At 38.0% G+C, this 23,757-nt stretch overlaps 1 protein-coding gene and 1 long non-coding RNA gene across 4 annotated transcripts in view; one reads left to right on the top strand and one right to left on the bottom strand.

Moving 5' to 3' along the window:
- Positions 1-15,851, top strand: part of LOC146763873 (uncharacterized) — a 31,986-nt gene extending 16,135 nt beyond the window's left edge. The window contains exon 2 of the long non-coding RNA XR_014951041.1: positions 12,246-15,851. This is a non-coding gene — a long non-coding RNA (uncharacterized LOC146763873). The remainder of the gene's footprint in view (positions 1-12,245) is intronic.
- Positions 133-23,757, bottom strand: part of FREM1 (FRAS1 related extracellular matrix 1) — a 64,708-nt gene continuing 41,083 nt past the window's right edge. For 2 of the 3 annotated variants that reach the window (XM_031507351.3, XM_085565994.1), the window contains 13 exons: positions 22,808-23,222; positions 21,475-21,676; positions 20,877-21,021; positions 18,610-18,739; positions 17,144-17,216; positions 16,113-16,262; positions 14,672-14,910; positions 13,905-13,952; positions 13,480-13,638; positions 13,162-13,287; positions 12,377-12,492; positions 5,125-5,210; positions 133-3,769 (listed from right to left, as the gene is read on the bottom strand). In XM_031507351.3, coding sequence (XP_031363211.3) covers positions 3,570-3,769; positions 5,125-5,210; positions 12,377-12,492; positions 13,162-13,287; positions 13,480-13,638; positions 13,905-13,952; positions 14,672-14,910; positions 16,113-16,262; positions 17,144-17,216; positions 18,610-18,739; positions 20,877-21,021; positions 21,475-21,676; positions 22,808-23,222 — 2,089 coding nt within the window. In that variant the 3' untranslated portion in view covers positions 133-3,569. Of the gene's footprint in view, positions 3,770-5,124; positions 5,211-12,376; positions 12,493-13,161; positions 13,288-13,479; positions 13,639-13,882; positions 14,911-16,112; positions 16,263-17,143; positions 17,217-18,609; positions 18,740-20,876; positions 21,022-21,474; positions 21,677-22,807; positions 23,223-23,757 lie in introns of those variants that run through there. The other variant, XM_085565995.1, reaches the window with a different exon arrangement.

The raw sequence follows: 23,757 nt of genomic DNA, 5'->3' as shown, positions 1-23,757 counted from the left end.
CATTTATAATATTATAAATTATCAATATAAATTTATATTATGTATATTATTTATATTGATAACTAAAGCTATTATCACTAGAAAATAAGTTTTTGTGCAATTTTGAAATTAAGAAATTCATATTCACCAATGTATATTTTGGGGTTTTTATTAACACACATTACATAGTTAAACATGACAATATATAAAATAGAAGAATTACCATAGCACCAGTACTGTTATGTAAATAATGCAGAATCACTGAATCTTATGTATAACTCTCTCCAGGTTATTTTTATAATTTGAGTGAATAAAGACTTGAAGACATTCAGTAAAGTATCCATATGTAGGAAGAAGATCTGGCAAACTTTTCCGATATTTTTCACACTAAATACTTGATATATATAAAGTTAGTAAAAAAATCAAGTGTTTTATAATACTTTGGTTTAGAATAAGTGCTCCTGTGACCTGATGCCTATCCATTTTTTTTCACAATCATTGGCTTTGAGTTAACTACTTCCCTGTCAAATTTGTTTGAAATACTGACATATTTAAAATATATTTTTCAGGGAGTGAATGTGGTTAAAAGTGACAAGCACACACAGTGCTCACACAGCCCTCTACTGTATAGAAATCTAAGGTAACAGCTAAGTTATTTTCACTTAGCATCTTGGTTCTATTGCTCTTGCGTATGGATTTATGGATAGTTTTAGTATAGTATATCCTTTGTTATCCAGAAAGTGTGGCATCCATATGTGAACACCAGATTTTACATGCTCCTTTTTCTTACTTTCAGCCTTTTGAAATATTCTTCATGGTGCTCATCCCCTAAATACTCATTTTTCCTGGAGTTTACTCAGAGCCTAATTCAAAAATGCTGAAGCTAAAAAAATCCCCAAAGCTCCTCATTAGGAGCTGTAGGCCCATCCATTACTAAACTTCTCAGAAGCCATAGTTATTTGTGTTTTCTCTGATTTGTTCTGTTCTTTGAAACAGTATCTAATAATAAAAATAGAAGATGTAAAGATCTGTGAAAAAATACCTATTTAAGGGCAGGAAATAAAATTTATTTAATGTTTGGAACAGTTAACTATATTGGAAAAAAATTCAGCAGCCTTTCAGGGCAGAAATATACTTGCTTTGCAATATAAGAATTTTAGTTTCATTAATGTATTGTGATAGATATAACTAAGCCAATAAACTCATGCAGTTTGCACAACTAAAAATCTTCATATGCTGGAATCACTTTAAAGTAGTTCAAATTAAGTACAAAAAAGGGAAAATTTCCTCTACTCTCACAAAAGCAAACCTGAGGTCACTGTTGTGTCCGATGACATGAGTCATTTATTAGTTATTGATCAAGTAACAAGCACCTTTGTCAAAATCCCCACTCTGTTGATATTATTAATTTATTAAATAATTGGGAGAGGTATTTGTGTAATCTCAGTTGGCTTTATCAAATTAGCACCAATAAATTCTACATCTTTTATTTTAAAAAGGCCCTAAAGAAATAATAGTTTATGTCTCAGTCAATATTCCATGGAATTCTAGAATACATCACTAAAAGATACTGAGAGTGCTTTTCTAGATGCTTTTTTTTTTTTTTTTTTTTTTTTTTTCCCTGTAATGAAAACCTTCAGGAATAAAATCAGGTCAAAAACCAGACATTCAGGAGTACTTGGTTTGGAGACAAGTAGCATATCTATGTTGACCTAGAAAATTCCTTAAACAAAGGAGTTTCTGTCTAACAAAAAAACCTGAGAGAAATCCTGTAAATATGTTGTCTTCATCTGTTGATAGCAAGAAAAAAGGTGAGGAGGTTCTGTCCCTGATATGTTTTTTCTCCAATTCTGCAAAGCACTCATATTTATTTGGCAGCCATCCTTTCAGGGAGGTTCGTTCCTATATACAAGGACTGTTCAGCTGCTCACATGTTGATATAACTTGTCACAGGCAAGGAGGAAGGATGAGTAACCCATGCGTGACAAAGGCAAAGAGGAGGAAGATATAACCCCTGAAATAGTATTCTTCAGCTCAGAGAGGAGAGGTGTTTCTGCTCTGTCTTTCCCTTGCAGGACTGAGAAATTGCTATGACGAACCTGAGAAGGAGGTTTTGCAGCTCTGTTGCAAAATTGATCCAGAGACTGGCTGAACAGACGAGCAAGGCAGGGGATCAACTGCTGGCAGCAGGCAGGCAGATGGGAAGGATGAGAGATCATAGGTACAGGGCAAATTCACCCTACTCACTTCCAAACCAACTGTCACACACTGGCTCCTGTTGAGAGCAACTTTAATTTTTTTTTGTCTAGAAAGGAAGCCTGTGCTTGGATCCTCATTTCATTTTGTTTGGGGTTTTTTGTTTTGGTGTTTTGTTTTGTTTGGGTTTTTATTTTTTTGTTGTTGTTGTTCTTTCTTTTTATGGTTGGTTGGTTTGTTTGTTTGTTTGCTTGCTTTATTAATTAGATTTTGGTTTTTTTATTCTATTTTAAGACTGGCAGTAAAAATGTCCAAAATCAAGCTTTTGACAGGTCAAATATAAATCTACTATAATGTTACAAAATGCTTATAGTGCAACTGTATTTTTCTAAAATAATAAGTTCTGGCCAGCTGTTTTTTTCCTATTAATTGCTGAGTTTTAAGCCTTTCTTGGAAATAAATCTGGATTTTTAAAAATTATTTTTAAAAGCCTCAAATCCCTAATAAGGACTTAGATTAATACTTTTCAAAAGCCCTAGCTGCTTTACTGCAAAATATGTCCGACGATTACATTGGTTTATACACACATATAAATCCTATTGATGTTCAGTGAATATCCCCAGATAATATCCTAGGATTAAGTATACATTTTTTTAAATAAATCATAATTTGCTATAACATTTGATTTAGAGATGTCCCATTATTTAATTACACTAAAAATTACAGCACCATCCTGCAGTTCTGGAAAAAAAAAAAAAAAGAAAAATTTTGCTTAGGAATGTGAAACAGATGCAACTCTGTGTGGTCTGATCCATTAGGTTCTGAAGCTAGCCTCGGGAGGTAGAAGAAATACAAGGCGTTGCTCCTGTTCGTACTCTGTCACCAGGCAATGTCCAACCATTGGTTCTTCTGTAAGATGTACTAGGGCATCCACCAAAGAAACTCCAGTGTTTACAGGACATCACTTACATCATCACCCGAAAGATCTGGTTTTAGACAACATCTACCCTCATTTCCAACTCCAGCAGCATTCCTCTTTTTGTCACTGCAGAGTAAACCTGCAGTTCACAACCCTTCCTTTAGGAAAAAGTACTTTTACATAGAAGTGTGATGAAAGCCTTGGGACCCGACTCTTTGGTATAAAAATATATATGAGTAAGGGACAGATCAAACTCTTTGCAGAGATTTCAAAATCTTAACCTGGGCTTAGTTTTTTGCAGCTGATCTCCATACCTTGGTTAGAGTCCAGTGCATCTGCATGGCCTCTGCATCTGCATTATATGCATGGCAGCATATAAAATAAACCTTCCTGATAATTTGAACTGTTTTCTAACACAGCTAACAAAATGAAATAGCATGAATGTCCTTATGCTTTCAGAGGTATCCTCCATCCATTACAACTTTCTGGAACATATATAGCTGTTAGGTTTGACCTTCTTGCAGTCAGTTGCTTGCCATTTTCCTCGCTTCTGCACAAATACACAATTTCTTCCTCTCACTGGAAAATGGTAGGAGCCTCTTCTCCAGTTTATGTAGGTTACAGGTTCTCCTCCATTCCACTCCCAATGTCCAGAATTGACTTGGTCATTCAAACCTGTATGAAATCAGTAAGACCAAGTCAGTGATGTTTATTGTGACTGGAGCCAGATGCCAAGAGAGTCATGCTGTTCTGTAAATTGTTCTTCATGAAAAAATGCATACAGTTACATGCTGAGAGAAAAATAAAACATCTGATAGAACATAAGCAAAACACAATTTAGGATTTAATTAGTCCACTTGAATCACAATTAGTGCCATATGATTAAAGGAAAGTACACTTTTCTGCAATACTGCATATCTAAAATGTTTTTTTCTCCTTTCATCTATTACATATCTATCCCCTCATAGGTTTTTTTTTTTTGATACTTGAAATAGCAAGGAGTCTGGACAGCATCACATGCCTTCGGATTTCTTCTGAATATAAAATTCTGCAGATCTTTGTGGACTTGATTTATACTCTTTAAATTAACAGTTGTAAAATTAGTTTGTGTTAATTAGTACAATATAAAACATATCTTATTCCCCTAGCCTCTGAGTTACTAAGACCAATGGGCATGGCATAATTTCAGACATGACTTTTCTTCTTAGGAGAGACCAAAATAAGAAAATTGGCATAACAATCTTGTGGTCTTTGTCAAACAAATTTATTTCTTTTAAGTTAACAGAATTATGATAGCATTAAACATGATCCAAAGCTAACTATTTTTTGAAGTTAATTTAGTATACCTAGTAGGTCCATCTCAGCAAATTCCTAAGAGCTGATAATTGCAGTTCAGAATCAGAGAAAAAGAACACTGAAGACAGTATAGCAGAAACAAGAGGGGTTAGAAAAAAGCAGTAGCACTAGTGTTAGAGCTAAGGCAGTCATTCACAGAAAGGAGGTACTAAGAAGACCCATCCAAATTCTTTCCATTTCTGATTAAATGTAAAGTGCCTAATAAGAAATAGCTAAATCTTAAATTATATTATAAAATGTTCTTTAGCTTATCATCTAAATAATTCAAAAGATTTCTAGATGATGCCATTAAATTAGGAGTAACCCAAATATGTAAGTTAAAAGAAAAAGCTAAATTAGGGATAAATAAAGGAACAGTCAAAAGAAAGAGGAGATAAAATTGTAGGAGCTGCATAAGAACTATTTTCATCAGCTTGTTTGAAGAAAGGTTTCAAGACAAAAACATTCCAGCAATAGACATCATGATAAACATATCTTTTTGATAAAAACTTATAAAAGTAGCCAGATACATTTTGGCTTTTGGTTTATGCCTTGCATTGAAATAATAAAAGCAGCAGAAATTTGAGGACAATACAGCGTTTGAAGACTGAGCTTGAACTGCTGCAGCAGTTTCTGCTTTTCAATGTGTACAGGGACTGCAATCTACAGAGGGGGCTTGCAGCCAATATACTTACCTATCCAAAAGGGCATCTTCCCACTGAAGTCCCACAGCCACTGCATGTGTTGTTCATTAGCCACACTTGTTAGACTCCCCAAGTATCTAAGCTCAACAAGAGAGGGCAAAGTAATCAGCATTCCACAGAGTGACAGACAGTTCCCATCAACTTATCAACAACGGATGTTGGTTCTAGTATAAAGCATATAAATAATGAGTCACAGGAAAACCACAACTTACTGGCATGAAGGAATAATTACATGAAGAAGTCTTAAAATTATGGACTACCAGGGAAAGTCCTAGTCTAGTTTTTCTAACAGAAAAATTCGATCAACTTAGCAACTGAAGGAAATGTATACAGGAATTATGTGCCACATACTCATTGTCACAATTTTTGACACCTTATTTTCCATAAAATAATAAACTTCCTACACTGAAATCCAAGCCACTTAAAGATGGCTACAACTTCATCTGTTTGGCAGTAGAGCAGGAGATATCTTTTTAAAATCATATTTTGAAAATACTGAAGCTTTGAATAATTTGTTTAGGTGGTATTGTTCTGAGAAGTAATCACAGAATCACAAAATCGTATAATGTCTTGAGTAGGAAGAGACCAACAAAGATCATCAAAATCTAACTATTTGCCATACACAGAACAGCCTCAAGAAACACAAAATATACCTTAGAGTACTGTCCAAACACTTCTTGAATTCTGTCACTTCCCTGGGGAGACAGTCCAGTACCCAACCACCCTCTGAGTGAATATCTAATCTAAATCTCCCCTGTCACAGTTACACAGATATCCTCTAAAATCAACATTCAGGCTGTTAACATCATTCCCCTCCTCCATTTCCTTCCTCTCCCTCTATCCCAACTCTTTATTTTTTGCATTTTCATCCTTTTCAATTTTCAGTGTCAGCTGAGACATTCTGGTTCTCCATTCTCCTATGAACCTTTACTAAGTAAATGCAGGTATCCCATGGATTCCAGTTCATCACAAGAAATTTGGAATCTGAAAAGCAACACATTCTTCAGAGGATTGTCTGCAGTGACTAAGCATTTAGTTCAGATTAGAGAGAAGTTGTGGTTTGTATTAAGTAGACTATTTCTGAATTAAGTCAATGCATAAACTCTGCTCTGCATTTGTACTTATAGTATACCAGCTCCAAAGAAGGGTTTGCAAACCCTAGCACAGAGTGGCTTTGCCACTGACAAGTCTTCCAACTAGTATCAAACATACAAGCACCAGCAGGCTACTCTTAAATCATTTAGAGATCAGGATAAATCTTTAGGCATTAAGAGACAGATGTCTTTCTTCAAATTTGCTGGGAACTGTCAGACATCAGTGGCTCCACTTTCTTATTTATCCATCTTTGTGTCTGCATTGATATATCACCTTTTTACATGTCACACCTGGTATTGCCATCCCTTTGATGCTGAACCTCTGGTTCTGACATTTCTTTTGTCCCCTATTTCTGACTGCCACTCAGTCTAAAAGTGATGCCAACCCCTTCAGCCTCCCAGAATATCCTGGGTGACAGTTGATAGGGTCAGAGCAAACAACACTGTTCATAAAAACATTTTAAGAGAGAAAAAAACAGTTTCTAATATCAGGATAAGTAAATGGTATTGTAAGGATTTTACTAATTTTGTTACTTTTGATAGCTAACAGAGACAGAAGATCACTATTGCTCCAGATGAAATGATGACTGTCTTCTTTAAGAGCTGGGGCAGCAACCAGGCCTGAAGAATGGAATGGCAGATTTGAGCTCACTTTGGAGACTATGAACAGATATTAGAATGAAAGCCCACCATTAAGCATGCTGCCTAGTTAGAGATCCATGCATGGAGCTCCATTCCCATTATTGTCCTGTATGTCTTCTAAGAGTACCACTCCCACGGATTCTATATGATGCCACACAAAATAGAGAAGCAGGAAGAATTTACATGAGAAGAATTCAAAGTAGTCCACAATATTCTGCACAGTCCCTACTGCACAAAATCTGGACCATTCCTTAATCTGGGCCCACAGGGCCAGGATATGAAATAAAATCATTATGTTTCTGAGGGGGGATACTCCTGCTGCATGTCCTTCTCTGTTACCATTGCAGGCCAGCCAAAGCAGCAGAGTTGCCCTCTGCTCCATGCTGCGCGGTGGATCTGCCAAGGCCAGCAGCTCAGCTGGGTGTTAGCCCTTGCCTGTGCAATCACAGCTGCCCTGGGGTGGGCACTGTGCAGTACCAGCAGGCCCATGGGGCACTCTGAGTTCCCAGGCCACCAGAGAACAGCATGGAAAGGGTCATACTGACACCTGTGTACTCTCTCCTAACCTAGAGGTGCAGCAGAACAGCCTCAGAACTGTCTGGTAGGGGTCAGGATTGTGCACCCTGATTGTGTGGTAGGGGCCCCCAAAACTGCACCCAGTGAAGGCGTCAGCAGGGCTTCAGCTGTGCCTCCCATCAGGCCGTATGTCCCAAGGGTGACTGGCTTCCACCCTTCCGGGCCAATCTGCCAGGCACAGAATCTCCAGTGAGCTAGGAACAAAGTTGTTACACTGACAAACACTGCTGGGAATTTTCATACTCCATTTTCTTCTACAGACAGACTCTAGGAAAACAGGCATAGTTAATTCATGGTGTCCTCCCAGGCTAACTGCTTCAGCAACTGAACCAGTCTGCCTCCCAGTGACTGTGGTTGCACTGACCAAATGGACCCAAGAAGAGGTCTCTGTGGTATCGCTATTAGGTGAACAAGAACAAAAATAGAGCATTTTATCTGGCTTCTGCTTAAGGACAGCCAAAACCCAGGAACTAAGTAATTTACTTTGGGTGAGCATATCTTCTGATTATTCTTGAAGATGTGAAACCAAAAAGCATCAATATGTGTCAGTAACTGCTCTATCTTTTATGACATACAGCCGTAGTCTGAGCAACAACAGTTTCAGACTTCAATCCATGTACCAGGGACAGACTTCATCACTGTGAAAGGAAAGCACTACAATGATTATAATGTAATCTAATATTTTCTCTATAGGAGTGCTTTCTAAGTACAACTTCAGACCCATATTACTGAAGAGAGAACAACTGTTCTAATTGTTATACCTGTTTAGAGGGGTTATATATTTTAGGGAGATGAGAGCCATCCTGAAAGGACATAGCACTGAAAGAACATAGCACTTCCATGATGTTACTTACTGATGCCTGAGGCATAGGATCAGACACCGGAAATTACAAGATAATGTTTTTTATGGAGTGTGCATCTAGCACTTCCTAATGTAAATTAGTCAAGATAAGGGGTAATAATGCCTTATTAGGGAAAGAACCCAAACAAAACCAAAAACAAAGAAACGCCAACCAAAAGAAGCCACAACAAACCCACACACATGATTTTTTCCTGAGCTAAACCATCCATTAAAAATTGTTCCTGCATGCTTTATAGTTTTTGTTATTGATTCAAGAGTGCCCTTTATCTTGGAGCAGTTGTACAAATTAAGGAAATTTAATTAAGCTACTTTGGGTAGCTATTGACCTTGAAATATTGCATGGAAATACTTAGCACAAAGACTTTACTGATTCTCTATTAAATTTTCTGATACATTTAAGAGTCTTGCACCATTTTGGTAAATTTGATATCAGCAAAAGCACACTTGATTAAGTATGAAGGTCTCCATGGAACATAACATTTTATTTGAACTCCTGTAGTAAATCTATGTCCTATCCTGATGTTGAAGGGTGTGGAGGGTGACTGAAAGACTGTGCTTATCTCGGTCTTTTATTTGGTTACCTAGGGAGTTATCCTGACACCTTAAAATAGGTGTCTAGTGTTGCTTACAACACCTCTTATCATTCAGAACATTCAGATGAGAGTGGCAGACATGATGCAGAGCTTGCAGGAGACCTGCATTTCCAGACTGGCAGTTGAAAGCCAGACAGCATACACAAGGCCTTTAAAGTTACTCTAGGTACCTGGATCCCTCTGCTGGAGTCACGCACAATAATATGAGTTAAACCAGTCACTCAGAGAACCAGTACTAGAAGAGGGCTGCTGTCCTGTTTTGCACTAGGAAACACTGAACCATCATGAAAGATATAATCTACTGCTTTAGATGTGGTTCTGCCTGTATTTCCCAAGGACTGAGGCCACATGTAGCTGATATAGTGCCATCAAACAAAATAACATGTCCTGCCTTACACAGCTAGCAGTAAAGGACCTGAAATCATTTAATCAAAGCTCAAATCTATTTGAGCTTTGATTAAATGTTCAACTTCAAAAAAGATAAAGGTACAATATGACTAACAAGGTAAAATACATAACTGTGGGTTCCATCAATGCAGTTCTTCCACCCCTTCAGTGGCAGCAGTGAAACCATTTCACACACAAGTGAGCCCTGCTGTACTGACCCTTGGGGAGGATGTGCTCCTATTGGAAAAACAAGAGCTGTGGCATAAATCATCAAAATTGGTTCTAAATCAGACTGCTGTGGGATCACTCAGCCATAATATCCCCCAGATGCTTCTCTTCATGTTGCCAAGAGTCTCTTCATGCATACAAACAAAGCTAGAGAAATTAGTTCTTAAACCACCTTTCTCTCCAATGAATTGGAGAAGGGTTAGAAATAGTGTGAGATTTTCACAGCAATTAACTGAGATTTCCCTGTCCCCCCATCCCCAGTTTAACACTGATATATAGGACTTACATCAAGACAAGCACATATTTTTGTCTGCTTCTGCCTCTGCATATGTAAACTAAAGAAAAGTTATACCAACTGTAACAGATGGATACAATGTATGTCAACAGAAACTCAAATAGGCCTGCATTAGCCCATACATCCCCAGTTATGTCCAGACAACAGAACACAATATATCAATAGCATTACTGTGTTGGAATAGAATCACAGACTATCATGTTGGAAGGAACTGCAAAGATCATCTGGTTCCAACCTTTCTTGGCAAAAGGACAGTCCAGACAAGATGGGCTAGCACTCTGTCTAGCTAAACCTTAAAAGTGTCTGATGTTGAGGAATCTACTATCTCTCTGGGGAGAGTCTTCTAATGGGTGACCTCACAGTGAAAATTTTCCTTTGTGTATACTTGGAATCTTCCCAGGAATAACTTGTTCCTGTAGCTGTTCATCTTTTCTATTGACTCCTTGTTAAAAGGGAGCCTCCATCCTCTTCTTAGCCACCCTCTAAATACCGAAATATGGTGATAAGGGTTCACCTATGCCTTCTTTCTTCACATGGCAGGCTTTACTGTCCTTTGATCAACTTTGTGGCCCTTGTCCAGACACTTTTCAGCCTGCCAACTTCTGTATACTTTTTGTATAGCCTGTTCCCAAGTCCATCAGCTCAAGATTGCAGGGTTGTCTCAAAAAGGGTAGGGCAGGAGACTGTTAGTGAATCAATTTCAACAATGCTTGGGATTCCATGTTCTGCATAATAGAAAAAATCTAGCAAGACAAATTATATAGGAGCTTAAAATTACGGCATTTTTGTAGTAGTAAAAAAAAATTATTCTTTTTTTCATGGAAGTTGGCTGACTTACTGAAAGTCAATTCTCATATTTTCATTTAATATCTGGTTTGTTTTAACTATTGAAAATTGAGGACTGACCTCCATGGTAGTTTTATTTCTCTGTTGGAAACATTTAAATTTCAATCGAGTCAGTACTAATAAGTGAAAAAAAACACAATTAGTGGTGGTGATGATTGCCAGAGGAGCTGGGTGGGGAAAAGCAAAAACTAAAATTTAATAAGTTATGTTCTTGTACTACCTTTTAGCATGTTCCTGGAGCTGTACTTTTGTAAATCAATTCCAGATGGAGGCCAGGAGTACTCCATTTACCAGGATAAATCTTCGTTAGTCTATGCTAGTATGACATTAATTGAATTAGCACAGCCCTAGGATTCATTTCCTTGTGGATTCAGTGATATGCCTTGATTTTCTGTGTAGTTTTTTAAACTCTGTACTTTAGTTACTGTTGTTTACATCTATTTACTTTTATTCAGTTTAATATCTACATTGCACACTATCAAGAAGCTACTGCCTACAAAGAATATGGGTCACAAGGACCACACTCTTTTAGAAGATAGGAAACACCTCCTGGAAGAGTGACATATTGTTCCAAGAGATCAATTCACTGTTGAAGCCTTCAGAAAAAAAAAAAATATTCATAATTTATAGCTTTGCTTGTTAAAAAATAGCATAATAAAAGTAGATAATAAAAAAATTCAGGACCTAAAATTGTAAGTAAACAAAGTAATAATATAATAATTGGGGTCAACTCACAAGAGGACATTTAAATTTTAGTAAAGAATATCTTCCATCAGCTGGGAGTTAGTAGTATCAAGACTTTTCTTTTCATGTTACCAAGACAACATAGTCTGGCATAACTGAGTGGAATGAATCAATGCTTGTTCTGCATGCTTGGCCAGGATTCACCATTCAGCGTGTCCTTCCACTACTTATGGAATATATTCTATCATTTCCAACTCTTCCCTGTTTCAATTTTCCTTTGGAGTAATGGAGAGGTTTGGAGTAATCGAGAGGTTTATTTAAACCTCTCCTATTTTTCAGATTGGTTTTCAACCTGGTGCTCACAATTCAAGACAAGTTACAGAGCATGCCTATCCTTGGACAAGCTTCATGATAACCATGGCTAACATTTTTGCCAGTGCTAATCTGATATACCTAAAGCCAAAATCTTAAAGCAAGTATCCAGAAAATAACACTGGCAGATTTTTTTTATCTCCTACTTTGATACAACTATTATTATTATTGTTATTGTTATTAAAAAGTCAGAAATGCACTAAATTGTTAAACTGAATGTAAAAATTTTCAAATAGTTACAGAATCTTCAAAGCTGCAGCTTCAGAAAAATACAGTGAGGCACACAGGAGCTAGTAAAATTTTACCATTGCTATATCAAGAGGAAGTACTGCCAAGGAAGTGGGTAAGAGAGGATTAAATTCTGAGTCTCTAGTGACTCTGAGTTCCTCTTCTCCCAAACTATCTCTCCCATTAGGAAAGTATCATCACTGCAGATGTACAGCTTTGGGAATTCATGCTGTAATTAAGATAGCATCACCACCTGAAGCATTATGAGACTAATATTTCTATTGTATACTGTGCTTGATTCCCAGGATTTGTGCAATCTTTGCGGGGAGCTGTACAGAACAGCCAAAGCTGGGCTCATCCAAATAAATTTGGTCTCAAAAGCAGCATTCAGCTCAGGGCAACAGCCATGCACAGAGAATGCATGATGGTCTCTTACTGTTCTCTGCAAACCCGAGCAGCAGTGTTCCAGGTGACCTTGTGATTTGCTACCAAGAAGTAGCAGCTGCCCTCATGGTAAGTCCATCCAGAGGGACATTTCTTCATAGTTACCTCCTAAAATAAAAGAGGAAGAAGTAAAAAATTCTGTCTATGCACAGATAGTCTGTGCATTAGCATCCAGAATTAAATGAAGAATGAACTTTGGTGTCCAAAAATAAAGCTACAGCATTGCTTAAAAGATTTAAATAAATGGCTGACAGAGAATCCTACAGTTTATAATTAGTGGCTTTAATGGTGACAGTAGGATTCAGTTCCAAAAATCCTCTAAAGATTTTATATTAGTTTGGACACCTTTTTCTGTCTCCTGTACTCTCTACAGGGAAAATATTAACAAAATTCAGCATGACATTTTACGTGGTGGGGGGAATGTATGTTTACAGAATACCTAAGTAAGCTTATTTTACTAAATTCCACCTATTTTCCCACAGACTTCATTCACTGACTGTGTTATGCCCCCATCATCACAAGCACCACAGTACTAGAGCTCATGTAGTTTGTCCAGGAGCACCTGTGGATGACAGAGAGGAAAGAAAACTGCAGCAGTCAAGTCCTCATCATATTCCAGGGAAACTTTTGTTTCTGCTGAAAGCAAAACTGAATCTGGATAACGTTTATGCCCTGTCCAAGTAAATAACAGTTGCAGGAAGGTCCTCTGCTTTAGGGTATCACCAATCATAGACTCCATGCTCTGACATAGATGCCTACACATGGTTACATTTTTACCTTGCTTTGGGAATTCCAGAACTTCCATGATATCCCATCACACTGAAATAACTTCTGTGTGCTTTCTTCGTAATGCAAGAGACCCTTTAAATCTAGTGTACAAGCCTTTTGAAAAGGGTAGAAGTCCTGGAAAGAGAAAATGTCATTTGAACATTGGAAGGAAAATAATTGCACAAAACAAGTGAAATGAAACAGATTAATTAGGTCTTATATTAAAATGTGATGCCATGAAAATTCTTCTAGTTGTTAAATCATTTTGGAAAACAGCACGACTGAAAACAGATGGTGAAAATGCCCATGGAAAAAAAGGATTCACACCTTATGTCTTGATCTTGGTTCAGCTACAAATTCTGCCTTATCAGCCAGTGGGATTTCTGTTTTCCTAGTGGAGATTACATTTATCTGTTGTTGTGCCTTTTTTTTGGTTTCAGCTGAGGAGGTGTCATCCTCTATTTTGAGTGATACCATCCCGTGATACTTCATTTTACAGTATCCCACAGGAACAGGAGAGGAAAAGAGAGAGTTAGTACATACAAGGAGCTCTTAAATAAACAAAATTAAAAATAAAAAAAATTAATTATTATACAAATTAGCATAAATCAAGGGAAATTACACCAAAGAAAAAGGAAGATAGAAAAATAAAATATTAGACATAACTAATTATTAAGAGTGATAAAGCCTGGAAAGAGCAGAATCAGAAAGAAATCATGGAAATGTCCAACCAATACCCATAATACTCTTACTTTGTAAACCACATCTGTTTCATTTCTAAACACAGAAGAAGGATGAACCTGAAAAATGTAGAACAGCAGAATGAGATGGGTTTATTCATATATTATAAAAACAAGAAGACTTTTACTATGTACCATTTACTACTAAGTTATATGTCATGCAGAGCATGTCTTGGTTTAGTTCTTTCTTTTTTAGTATAGAAATATAGCATTTATGAAAGGAACCATTAAAAAGCACAAATTTCAAGTGTAATGCTCAGTGTTCATAAAAACAGATTCCGGTATCTTTTAAGGTCACAATAGCAGAGAGTTACTAAATACCTAGCTAAATCAATACAGCTTAAGCAGGAGAATCAGCGGGCAAGGTTTAAATAACTATTTCCTGTTTTAGCTAAGAGTATTTTTGGCTTTATAACTTCAATACCAGATACACAGCTTCTATACATCTGCCTGGTTCCACCAATTTCTAACTTACCCATAATTTTTATAAGACTGTAAGTTACATAATTGCTGAAGTTGCTCCATACCCGTTTCCTCCCCCAAGTCTTGATTTTATTTGTCTCTTGCATACATGGATCCTCAAAATGTTTGGTTTGTTTTTGGTTTTTCCTTACAGGTTTTTTTTTTTAATAGCCCAGGTCTGACACAGAGCAAACTCATGTGGCTTATAGTTATTGTGTGGTCAGATAGAATTGCTACAAAAATGACAGTTAAATGAAGATATCACATCACAATAAATTCACAAATCAGTCCATCACTGAACTACAGAAGCGTCTTACTATTCTGCCGTTTCCAGTTACTCTCAGCCTGGTCCTTGACCGATTAGCCAAGCTGTGCTCCTGCCACAGATCCCCTCCATGCTCTCTCATCCCTTTGGAAGGAGGCAGTGGGATCCCTTCCAAGGAAACATTGCCAGGCCTGGAAGGTGATGAGGAGCCCAAGGAAACTGGAAACAGCGTGCCTCTCCCCCAGAAGTCATGTTTGCTTTGGCCAGAAGAACGGGAATATCTGCATTGACCTGAAAGCATAAAAAATAGCAGATGGTCAGCTCTAACTGCATGAGCAAATAACTGGTCATGTTGACATGGGCACATAAACAGCTTGTCCTTAAAAGTTGAATGATTCTTTCACTTGAAGTAGTTGATTTGCTGTTTGTTCAGTCACCCTCGTTTCTGGGGTTATATATGACTATAACAGCAACTATTATCTGTATAAGTAAGATTTTATATGTGATGCGTCTGTCTACCCACAGGTCAGAATTTTAATAAAGTATCTGCTGAAAGCAGATTTCTGCTTTCATTCTTATACGGGGCTTTAAAGCGTTGGTGTTTTTGGCCATGAATGTACAGGTATCTTTAGCTACCATTGATGCTACTTCCATCATGCCTAGAGAAGCTTCTTCTTGGAAATCCAGGATACTCTTGTTCCAATGAAATTGCTGCATCAATTAAGTCCTGATTTACACTAGGAATGCTTAGGAGAAAATAGTCTGAAATTTTAAAGGGGCTTTTTGTACCATGAAGCCTCATTCATTGCAATATGGGTATTCTAAATACTGTTTCACTAAACACCAGAAGAAAAAAAAAAACTCTTCAGTGGTCTCTTCAGAGGATGCAGCTGCTTTTCTAGTTATTTCTATTTTTCTGCAGTTTTCCTATGTTTCTGTTTCTACAGGTGCCTCCTTTTAGGTCTGATTTTAGACACACCACATTTGATCACTGAAAAACATAATGATATTGCAGTCTTCAAAGACTAAACTGTTTGCTGTGAAGTTGTGGACTGTGTTTTTTAAGCATTGGAAAATATATTGCTAAGAGATGGGTTAATTTGCTACATTTCTTTTTTGAGAAGAAAGTAAATCTCTTTTAGAGGGTGTGTAACAACTAAATTATAACTGGAAAAAAATCTAATGGATCTAAAACAAACTTTTCCCACTTTAATAAATGTGAACTGAACTCATGGTGTTATGAAAAGTAGTTTCTTTCCTGGCACTTTTCTCATTTTGTACTGGTTGCTTTTCTCATGGTGTGTTTCCTAAGAGGATGCATATGATTGTGTGAGAGAATAAAGGGCCTGCAACTGTCGAACCTGTTTTCTATAAAAATAAATTAGGCTGTTTGGTCTAATGGTGAATGTTAGGAACAACTTGTGGTTGAAAATAGGTAGCTACTCAGCCAAGATTGTCCCACCTTCTTAGTCACAAAAATTAAAAGAGAATACCTCTTTTTGAGTCCAAAATTTTCACTACAGCTTTTGTCTGTGTGCCAAGAACAGCATTCACAGGGGAATTCAGAACCACTTCAAAGACTTCATCATCTTCCTCTAATCCATCATAGGTAATTGCTATATTCCACATCTTGGTTGACACTCCTAACAGAAATAAACATTTTAATTACTCTTTAAGTGCTATTTCAATCAATCTGGATGTCAAAGAAATAGATTAATTAACATGTCTGCAGCTAGAGTGGAGTAGATTGTGTATGCTATTGTGCCTCTACTGACTGACTGGACTCCTGCTGTTCTTCCAAATAACATTAAGTTTGAATTTGTTCCTAAGCAATGATGATTCAGTTGAAGTGCATACACTGTAACAAAAAGCTGCTGTAGATGTGCAGAATTGCACTTTAATACATAGATTTAGGACTTCCACTGTGATTTTCAAGAGAAAATTTATCACAGGATTTGTATCTGAAAAGTTCGACTTTAAAGATGGAACAGTTATTTAAAATACATGCAAATGGATCAAAAACAAGGTTAGATTGAAGTGCAACCTTTTAGTCAAATCTTACGATTGTTTTTGCTTGTTTCCTTGTCTTTACTGGGTAACTTCAGGATTGTATGTGAATGTAAAAAGGTCTTGGACATCTTGAATAACCTAAGTTGTTCTCAGTTTTCTCTAAATTTGACCTGTGTCCTGGGCTTTACCTATAATGACTGAAGTCTTTAAAGCATCCCACATCTCAGCTCAGGGTGAGTCCTATCCAGTCTAGTTGTTGGGAGATTGGAGACATCATTTCAGTACTTTTGATATTTTAAACAAAGTAAAAGACTGTAGGCAATCTCATGCTAAGTAATAAGCATACCAATTCACTAAAGAAGCCCACAGCACTTCCAAAAAAGGAGCCCAAGTCTTAAATTCTATTCAGCTTCTCTAGCTACAGATAGGTAATAAATTGCACTCTCCAAAGAAGAGGTTACTCTTCTAAAATCAGTGAATTCATTTTAGAGTTACTCAGTGCATTATTTCATACCTGGATCAAACTGAACAAGCTTAGAGGGAGTCACTGTGAAGTCCTTTCCCAGCCTAGCAGATATTTCATTGACCTGAGAAGAAAGCAAAGAGTAAATACTATGCTGTGACCCATTTCACTGAACCACTGTGTTCTGCTGCATGCTGAAGGTACTTTGCATGTCTCAAAGAGACAGGCCAACCCATACATATACTCAGGCTGGAAAAAATATAAAGACCTGAAGAATAAACCTTCTTATGTGCAACTGTCATTCTGTTCTTGCTCATGGCTTAAAAATGCATCATAAAAAAAAAAAAATCCCTATCTTATAATTTTACTCATTCTCCTCTGAGATTGCTATTTGACATCACCAGGTAACACTGCTGTTCACCATGCCTAGGGCCCCTGCCATACCTGGCTCCTGGAAAAGCACATTCTGTCATCTCAGAAGAGCAGCAACAACTTGGCCATGTTTTCCTATTTTACCCTTTGTGATATCTTGAAAGAAGCTTTTTTGCACAGAGCCTTCTGTCACTCCCAAAGACTCTTTAGGATAGATGTGAACCCTACATATGTAAATATAGAGATTCCAGCAACTCCCTGAATTTTCATAGAAGGCACCAGAGGATGCCAGTTTCCACACTGTGTATATGTTCCAGCTGGAATAAATTTCACTGCTCTGTTTCTGCAAGTGACTGCTGGAGCAGAATCACCCAAGTATGTGAAGGGTAGGACAAGATGGCCCCTGATGGCATCATTAGCAAAATTCCCACTAACTTCAGTAGAAGGAAAAGCAAAATTATGTTTCTTATTAAGGCTATAATCCTGAGAATCTGTGAGGGGAAAAAATGGTATTCCTCTAGCAAGGGGAGCTGATAAAACACTGGGATTTCCATTTTATGATGAAAGATAAAATTTGTGAAGGCAAGTTGCACAAAACCAGTTTTACAAAATTATAGCCTGCATCTTTCAGTCTTTTTTTTTTTTTTTTTTTTGACATAAGACAGAGGCAGTCATTGAAGATATAGGGAGTTTTCCTCGGCTGTGGGCAGTAGGAGGTGACCTGGAGAAGGTTGTCATGGCTGTGTAGTTGAAGCAGCTATGCTGCCTGGGCTCCTCCAGCCTGAGAAGGCAAAACAAAAGACCCTAGGCCCCAGATTGCCTAAAACCTGGATTTTAAGGTGTCAGATCCTGGAAACCAAGCTTCTGAGTACAGTGCCAGAGGAAACTGCCTGCTCTGTTTTTTAATCAAAACTGAAACACTGCTCCAAAACATTCCAGGTTTGGTTAATCAGCATTTCTACTTAAAACTCAAGAAATTTTGTCAGAAGTGTTTCAGCCATTTGTAATAGCAAGGACAATGTCCCACTAAGTATGGATTTAATCACATGGCCTCTTTGATGATTATTGAATTATATTTACATCTGAGGACTAGAATAAGGCTGCACTTCTTTTTATTAAGTTAGGTTGTTGGGTTTTGACTTTACCTTCACGGTTATAAAGGCAGACTCCCCCAAGTGTCCTGCCCTGGTGATTTTCAGTGACACCACTCCTGTGTTTTCACACACCTCATATTCAGTCTGTGGCATTTCAATTCGAGACCACTGTAGCTCCAGCCTGTGGAAGAGAAAGGAATGTGAGTTTAGAGCAAAGCTGCCCAGCCAGCCACCCCCAGCCCCTGCTGCTCAGAGCCTTCTCTCCCGACTGTTGATTTAGCCAATACACATACTGAGTCTTTGCCTCCAAAACAACATACTTGTGAGTGTGATTTAACTGATTAGGAAGTGTTAGTAATAAATCTTCCAGACCAGCCCTGATGTACCCTGAACCACACTTGAGCTTTGTTTTGCAGCAGAGGGATTTTGCAGTAACTTTGAGAAGAGCAGAGAGAATAGGCCAAGACAAGTTATTACTGTTTATCCTGGTTCCCTTTAGCCTTGCAATTTTATTATACTCTCACTCCCCAGTCTTTTCTCAGCAATATCCTCCTTTCCACCCATCTGCCCTCATCTATCCTCTAACTCTCCTCCTGTAACAAACAGAGTATGCTCTTGGACTTTTCTGCCTCTGTGCAAGGGACTTCTCTCCTTCCCTTACTTTAGTATTCTACACACTTCACTCTTCAAGATTTCCCCTGTCTGATTCCAGGTGTTTTATGCACTGAATTTTAGAACTGTTTATGGAGGATGGCACCAGTGTCTGAACCTCGGAAGACTGTGTGCTGCACTGGATCATCAATAAAAATCTTTCCTTTATTAAAGCTGTAATAAAAATTAGTGAGAGTCAGAGAAGGATGAAAGAAGGAAAGTAAGCTGGGCTATTTACAATTTGAACTTTACTAAAACTAACTTCTAGGCCTTTCACAGCTGACTAGCTCTATCACAGTGGAAGTTTCCTCCTGTCCTCCTCTATCCTCTGATGCTAATTTTGTGGGAAATCCATTTAGAAACTGACTTGTTTATTTTTGCTAAAGAAGATGGATGTGTCAGATGTAGTCCAGCAGCATTCAAATAAAAGCTGGGACATGAAAAATAAATTGTGTATTTTGAAACAGTGATCATTAGGTGATAATGACTTTAAATGGAAAGAATACCTCACAAGCTTTTAAATCCAATATTAAAATACTATTTTTTCACTAAAATTCCCCTTTGGTCTACTAGCAGATAAATTCACTGAAATACCTATTTTCTGAAAAACAGGAGTTTTTTGTCCTAAGCTGTGCTATGCATTGCCATTCATTTACAAAGAGGTGCATTTTCCCATGAGAAGTGGCATCACATAATGGTGATTTTTCATCTGCAAGCCAGCACAGAGCAACTGGGCTGTCCATGCTCAGATGTGTTTGTGTATGGGGACATCTTTTGGCTCAGCACATAACTGCCTAAATGCTGCTTCCAGCTCAGCTCAGTCCCTGTCGTCTCTCAAATGTGCAGAAAAGTGCACTCCTGGGTACAGCTCTCTGCTTTTCTTTCTTCACCATGAGTCCTGGTTTGTGAGTAGCGAGTTTAGCCCAGAAAAAGCATATTGGTTATTTTTTTTTTTTTGTGATTTCTTCTGATTAAATAATTTAATTGAACACTTAGCCCTATTTTCAGGAATAAAGAGAAGCATTGCCTCTGCTGAAGAGCTACTTGCACTTCTCGCTTTTATCATCAAAGGCCAGTTTGGATGATAGTCTAATTTTTCTACATGAGGCTTATGGCTTACGTCACAAGGAAATATTGGATAGTATGCCTAATACATGCAGAGGGTGACAAAGAAGGTGCTGTGTTCTCTCCACCTTCTTTGAGTGCTCTTTTGCAGAAAAGTGGCTCTCATAGCTTTGTCATTTGAGAGCATCCCCTCCTTTGTCATCTCAAGCTTGTGAAAAATGCACTGCCATCAGCTAAGGGCAAGAGTGACCTGCAGCTGCAGGACCATGTTCATGAAGCAGTAGTCCCATCCTTCAGCATGCAGCATCTCAGGTCTCCAAATGCCCAACCCCACCCAATAAATACACTATGTTTCCTGGTGAAGCCCTGAAGGCCCTTGAGAACTGTGACACAGTCTAACCTGGAGCTCAACCCTTGCTGAGTTTCAAGAAGGCTTCCCCTTCTTGAGGGGAAGAAACCTTCTCTAGTCTCACAAAAGCAATGGCAGGTTGAGTTGTAGCTATGTCCATGTCTGCATGGCTTCAAGCCCAGCAGCTGTTCATTTGCCCCAAGGGGTGGCAAGCACAGTGCAGTGCAGCTCATGTCACAAGGAGTGGAGCTACCTTTGGGGTGCCGCAGAGTTTCCACTGGCATCTGTCACTTGAAACTCCAAGTTGTCTGAATTCACTTCTCGTGATTTGTTGATAATGTAAAGTATGATTTTGCTGTTTAAATCCTTTTGGCTAAATCCTTCCTGAATGAATCCACCTAAGAAAGACAAGTTATACACAGGTGATCCAAAAGCCTGCTAATAAGAATCATATAGGTCATATAGACTCTTTTCAACTTTTCTATTTGTTGAGAATCTGAACTTTGAAAAATGTAGGTTTATAGCTAAACAGCATCATCTGTTCATTATAAGCCCCCACCAATTTCTTTATGTGTAACCTGTTTATCAAAAGGCCAAGTTCAATATTAAAATTTTTTTATTGATAGAAATAAAAATGTTTCTCAACAACAGCTATTAAAAATTATCTCAAACTCTTTGAGGAGTCATAACAAACTTAAGACTCGTTTTATTGTAAAAGTTTTTTATTACAGTCAAACTTTGCCCAAAGTTTGCTAAAAAATTTTGATTCTGTCTATCAAGCACATATTAACAGGGTAGAGTTTGAAAGCTGGTCTGGTATGGCCCAAAATAGAGATTATAAAAGAAATCACCTGTTGTTACATTTTCCAGGTAACCATAATGAGGACCTCGCAAAATCTTAAAAATTATTTTATCATCTTCTGTATTGGGATCAGATGCTCTCAGGAGCCTGGCAGTAATATAGATCCCATAATTGCCATTCTTCAGCAGTTCCACATCAGAAAAACAATGGAGATGGATAATTTTTGGTGCCATTTTGTCCAAGCGGTCCACCTAAATCAAAGTTAGACATTCATTTTATAACATCAGGATATTCTCTGTCCTGCTTTTGCTAAAAGAGCAGTAGCCAGATCAGGGTGGCAGTAGCCAGTTTGGCCCACAGTCTGCTGCAGACCTGTGAGTTCTAGTCAAGTTGTACTTCACATGAAAAGTTTCCAGGCCCAGATTTCCCATCACCCCCACAAGTAGCAGGGTATAGTACACTCTGGGGAATGTAACACAAATTCTATATACCTCTGCCCTAATGTTCCACATTCCCCATAATCCTAATTTTTATGTGATTTTCTTCACAGCAAAAGATAACTGCAGCAAAGGTTTGTCACTTCATTTTTATAATAACAATGCAATCTTTCACAAATTCTGGTGAACCTTCTGGAATTCCACAATGGTTGTTGCTGTTCCCATATTGAGATATGGGAAATATCCCTCTGGTGAAATAGTATTCCTTATTTATCAAATAACTTAAAACTTTGTCATCAGGAAATATTAACAGCCTCTTCATTAGTATCAGGGTTTTGAAACATAATTTTGACACAGAGCACAACCAGGCATACTTTTTTTACTGGCACATGCCACATAGATAGATACAAAAAATCACAGCAAACAAATCTGAGTCTATGATGAAGTATAAAGGACTTGAAAACAGGGGAAATGGGAAGTGAACAGAATTATTCTAGCAAAGAAAGAAGAATCAGAGCAGACATCTCAGAGAGGACAGGATGTCTAGGTGGGGAAGCAAAGTGGCTGTGACATGGGGAAGCAAAGATTCCTGTGATATGAAGATCAGCAGTCATACTCACACTCCCATATGTGCAAATCAAAAGGTCAGGCACCAAGTGGAAAAGCAGAGCAGGAGAAAGTTCTATTCTTCCCATAGTTGAGATTCCTATGGAAATTTTTTTGCATGCAAGTATTAAGTATGTAAGTATTTACTTGCTTATCTTCATGCATTTTGGCAAGTAGTTAGTTCTCCAGGTTAATTATTCATGGAACACAGAAAGCAAACATACTAGCTGCACAGTTAAATCAGAGACTGCAGCTAGTACAACCTGTCATCAAAACTGCTACATTTTTGACCTTATCATACTATTTATCTCTCTTACGTAGGTCTGTGATTACACTTGCCTGAATGGTGAATGTCACTGGCTCATTCTGCACTCTCCCATTCACAATGAAGCCTTGGTTAGTCCTATCTGTGGCAACAAATGTAAATCTGTCAATCTGTGAATTCCCACCTCGGTGCTTGTATGCAACATCCCTGTTGTCCACATCTTGCTGTGTGAAATTGTACTGCCGTAGCACAGCCCCATTATAATAGAGATGACCGTACTGGGGGAGCTGAGCCAAGAGGAAGGTAAGGTTTTCTTTCACAGTATCTGGGTCTGAAAGCTGCAGTATGTCAGGAGTAAGAAGTGCCATAGCTCCTTCAGTTAATCTTAATCCCATGTTCCTAGATAGAGTGGGCAAAGCCTGGTCAGCTGCCTCCAAGGCAATCTTGAATGTCCCATTCTTAGTCCTCAGTCCATTGCTGATGATGAATCTGGCAAAGAGAGGCAAGGCAGTCTTCAGCATCTGTTCTCGATTCACCATGTACTGAAATGAAATGATAATGCAGACCTTTACTACAGGACTTGCCTGTTTTGATACTGCAAAGTAGAAGACCTGGGTGGAGCACAAACCCAGACATTAAGTGGAGTGGATGTAAAATTAAAAACATGAAAGCAGGCAGCCAGGAGTTACAATGCACTGGCAGGGATTGAGCAGATGCCAGAGGAAAGACCTTGAAGATAACAGTCATAACAGAGCTTATCTCAGCTTCTTGCTGAGATACAGGTGGAACAGATCTAAAAGGAAAGGCTGCCTGGGGGGCTTACTGTAGCTTCTGCATACATACTTACACATCCGTAAAATTTATCTTAATTTGGTTACCTGGCAGTTGCACCTACAGCTTACAAAAAGAGGTATGTGAAGTGCATGACCTGCCTGGTTTGGTTTAGTTTGGGTTTCTTTCTCTTCACTGTTACAATTCTTTTCTACCCAATGACCTCAAAACTATCTGAAAAACCAAAATGGAT

Source organism: Lonchura striata, chromosome Z, assembly GCF_050655825.1.
Source record: "Lonchura striata isolate lonStrDom1 chromosome Z, ASM5065582v1, whole genome shotgun sequence".
NCBI lineage: Eukaryota > Metazoa > Chordata > Aves > Passeriformes > Estrildidae > Lonchura > Lonchura striata.
This window is presented reverse-complemented; position numbering and strand designations above follow the sequence as displayed.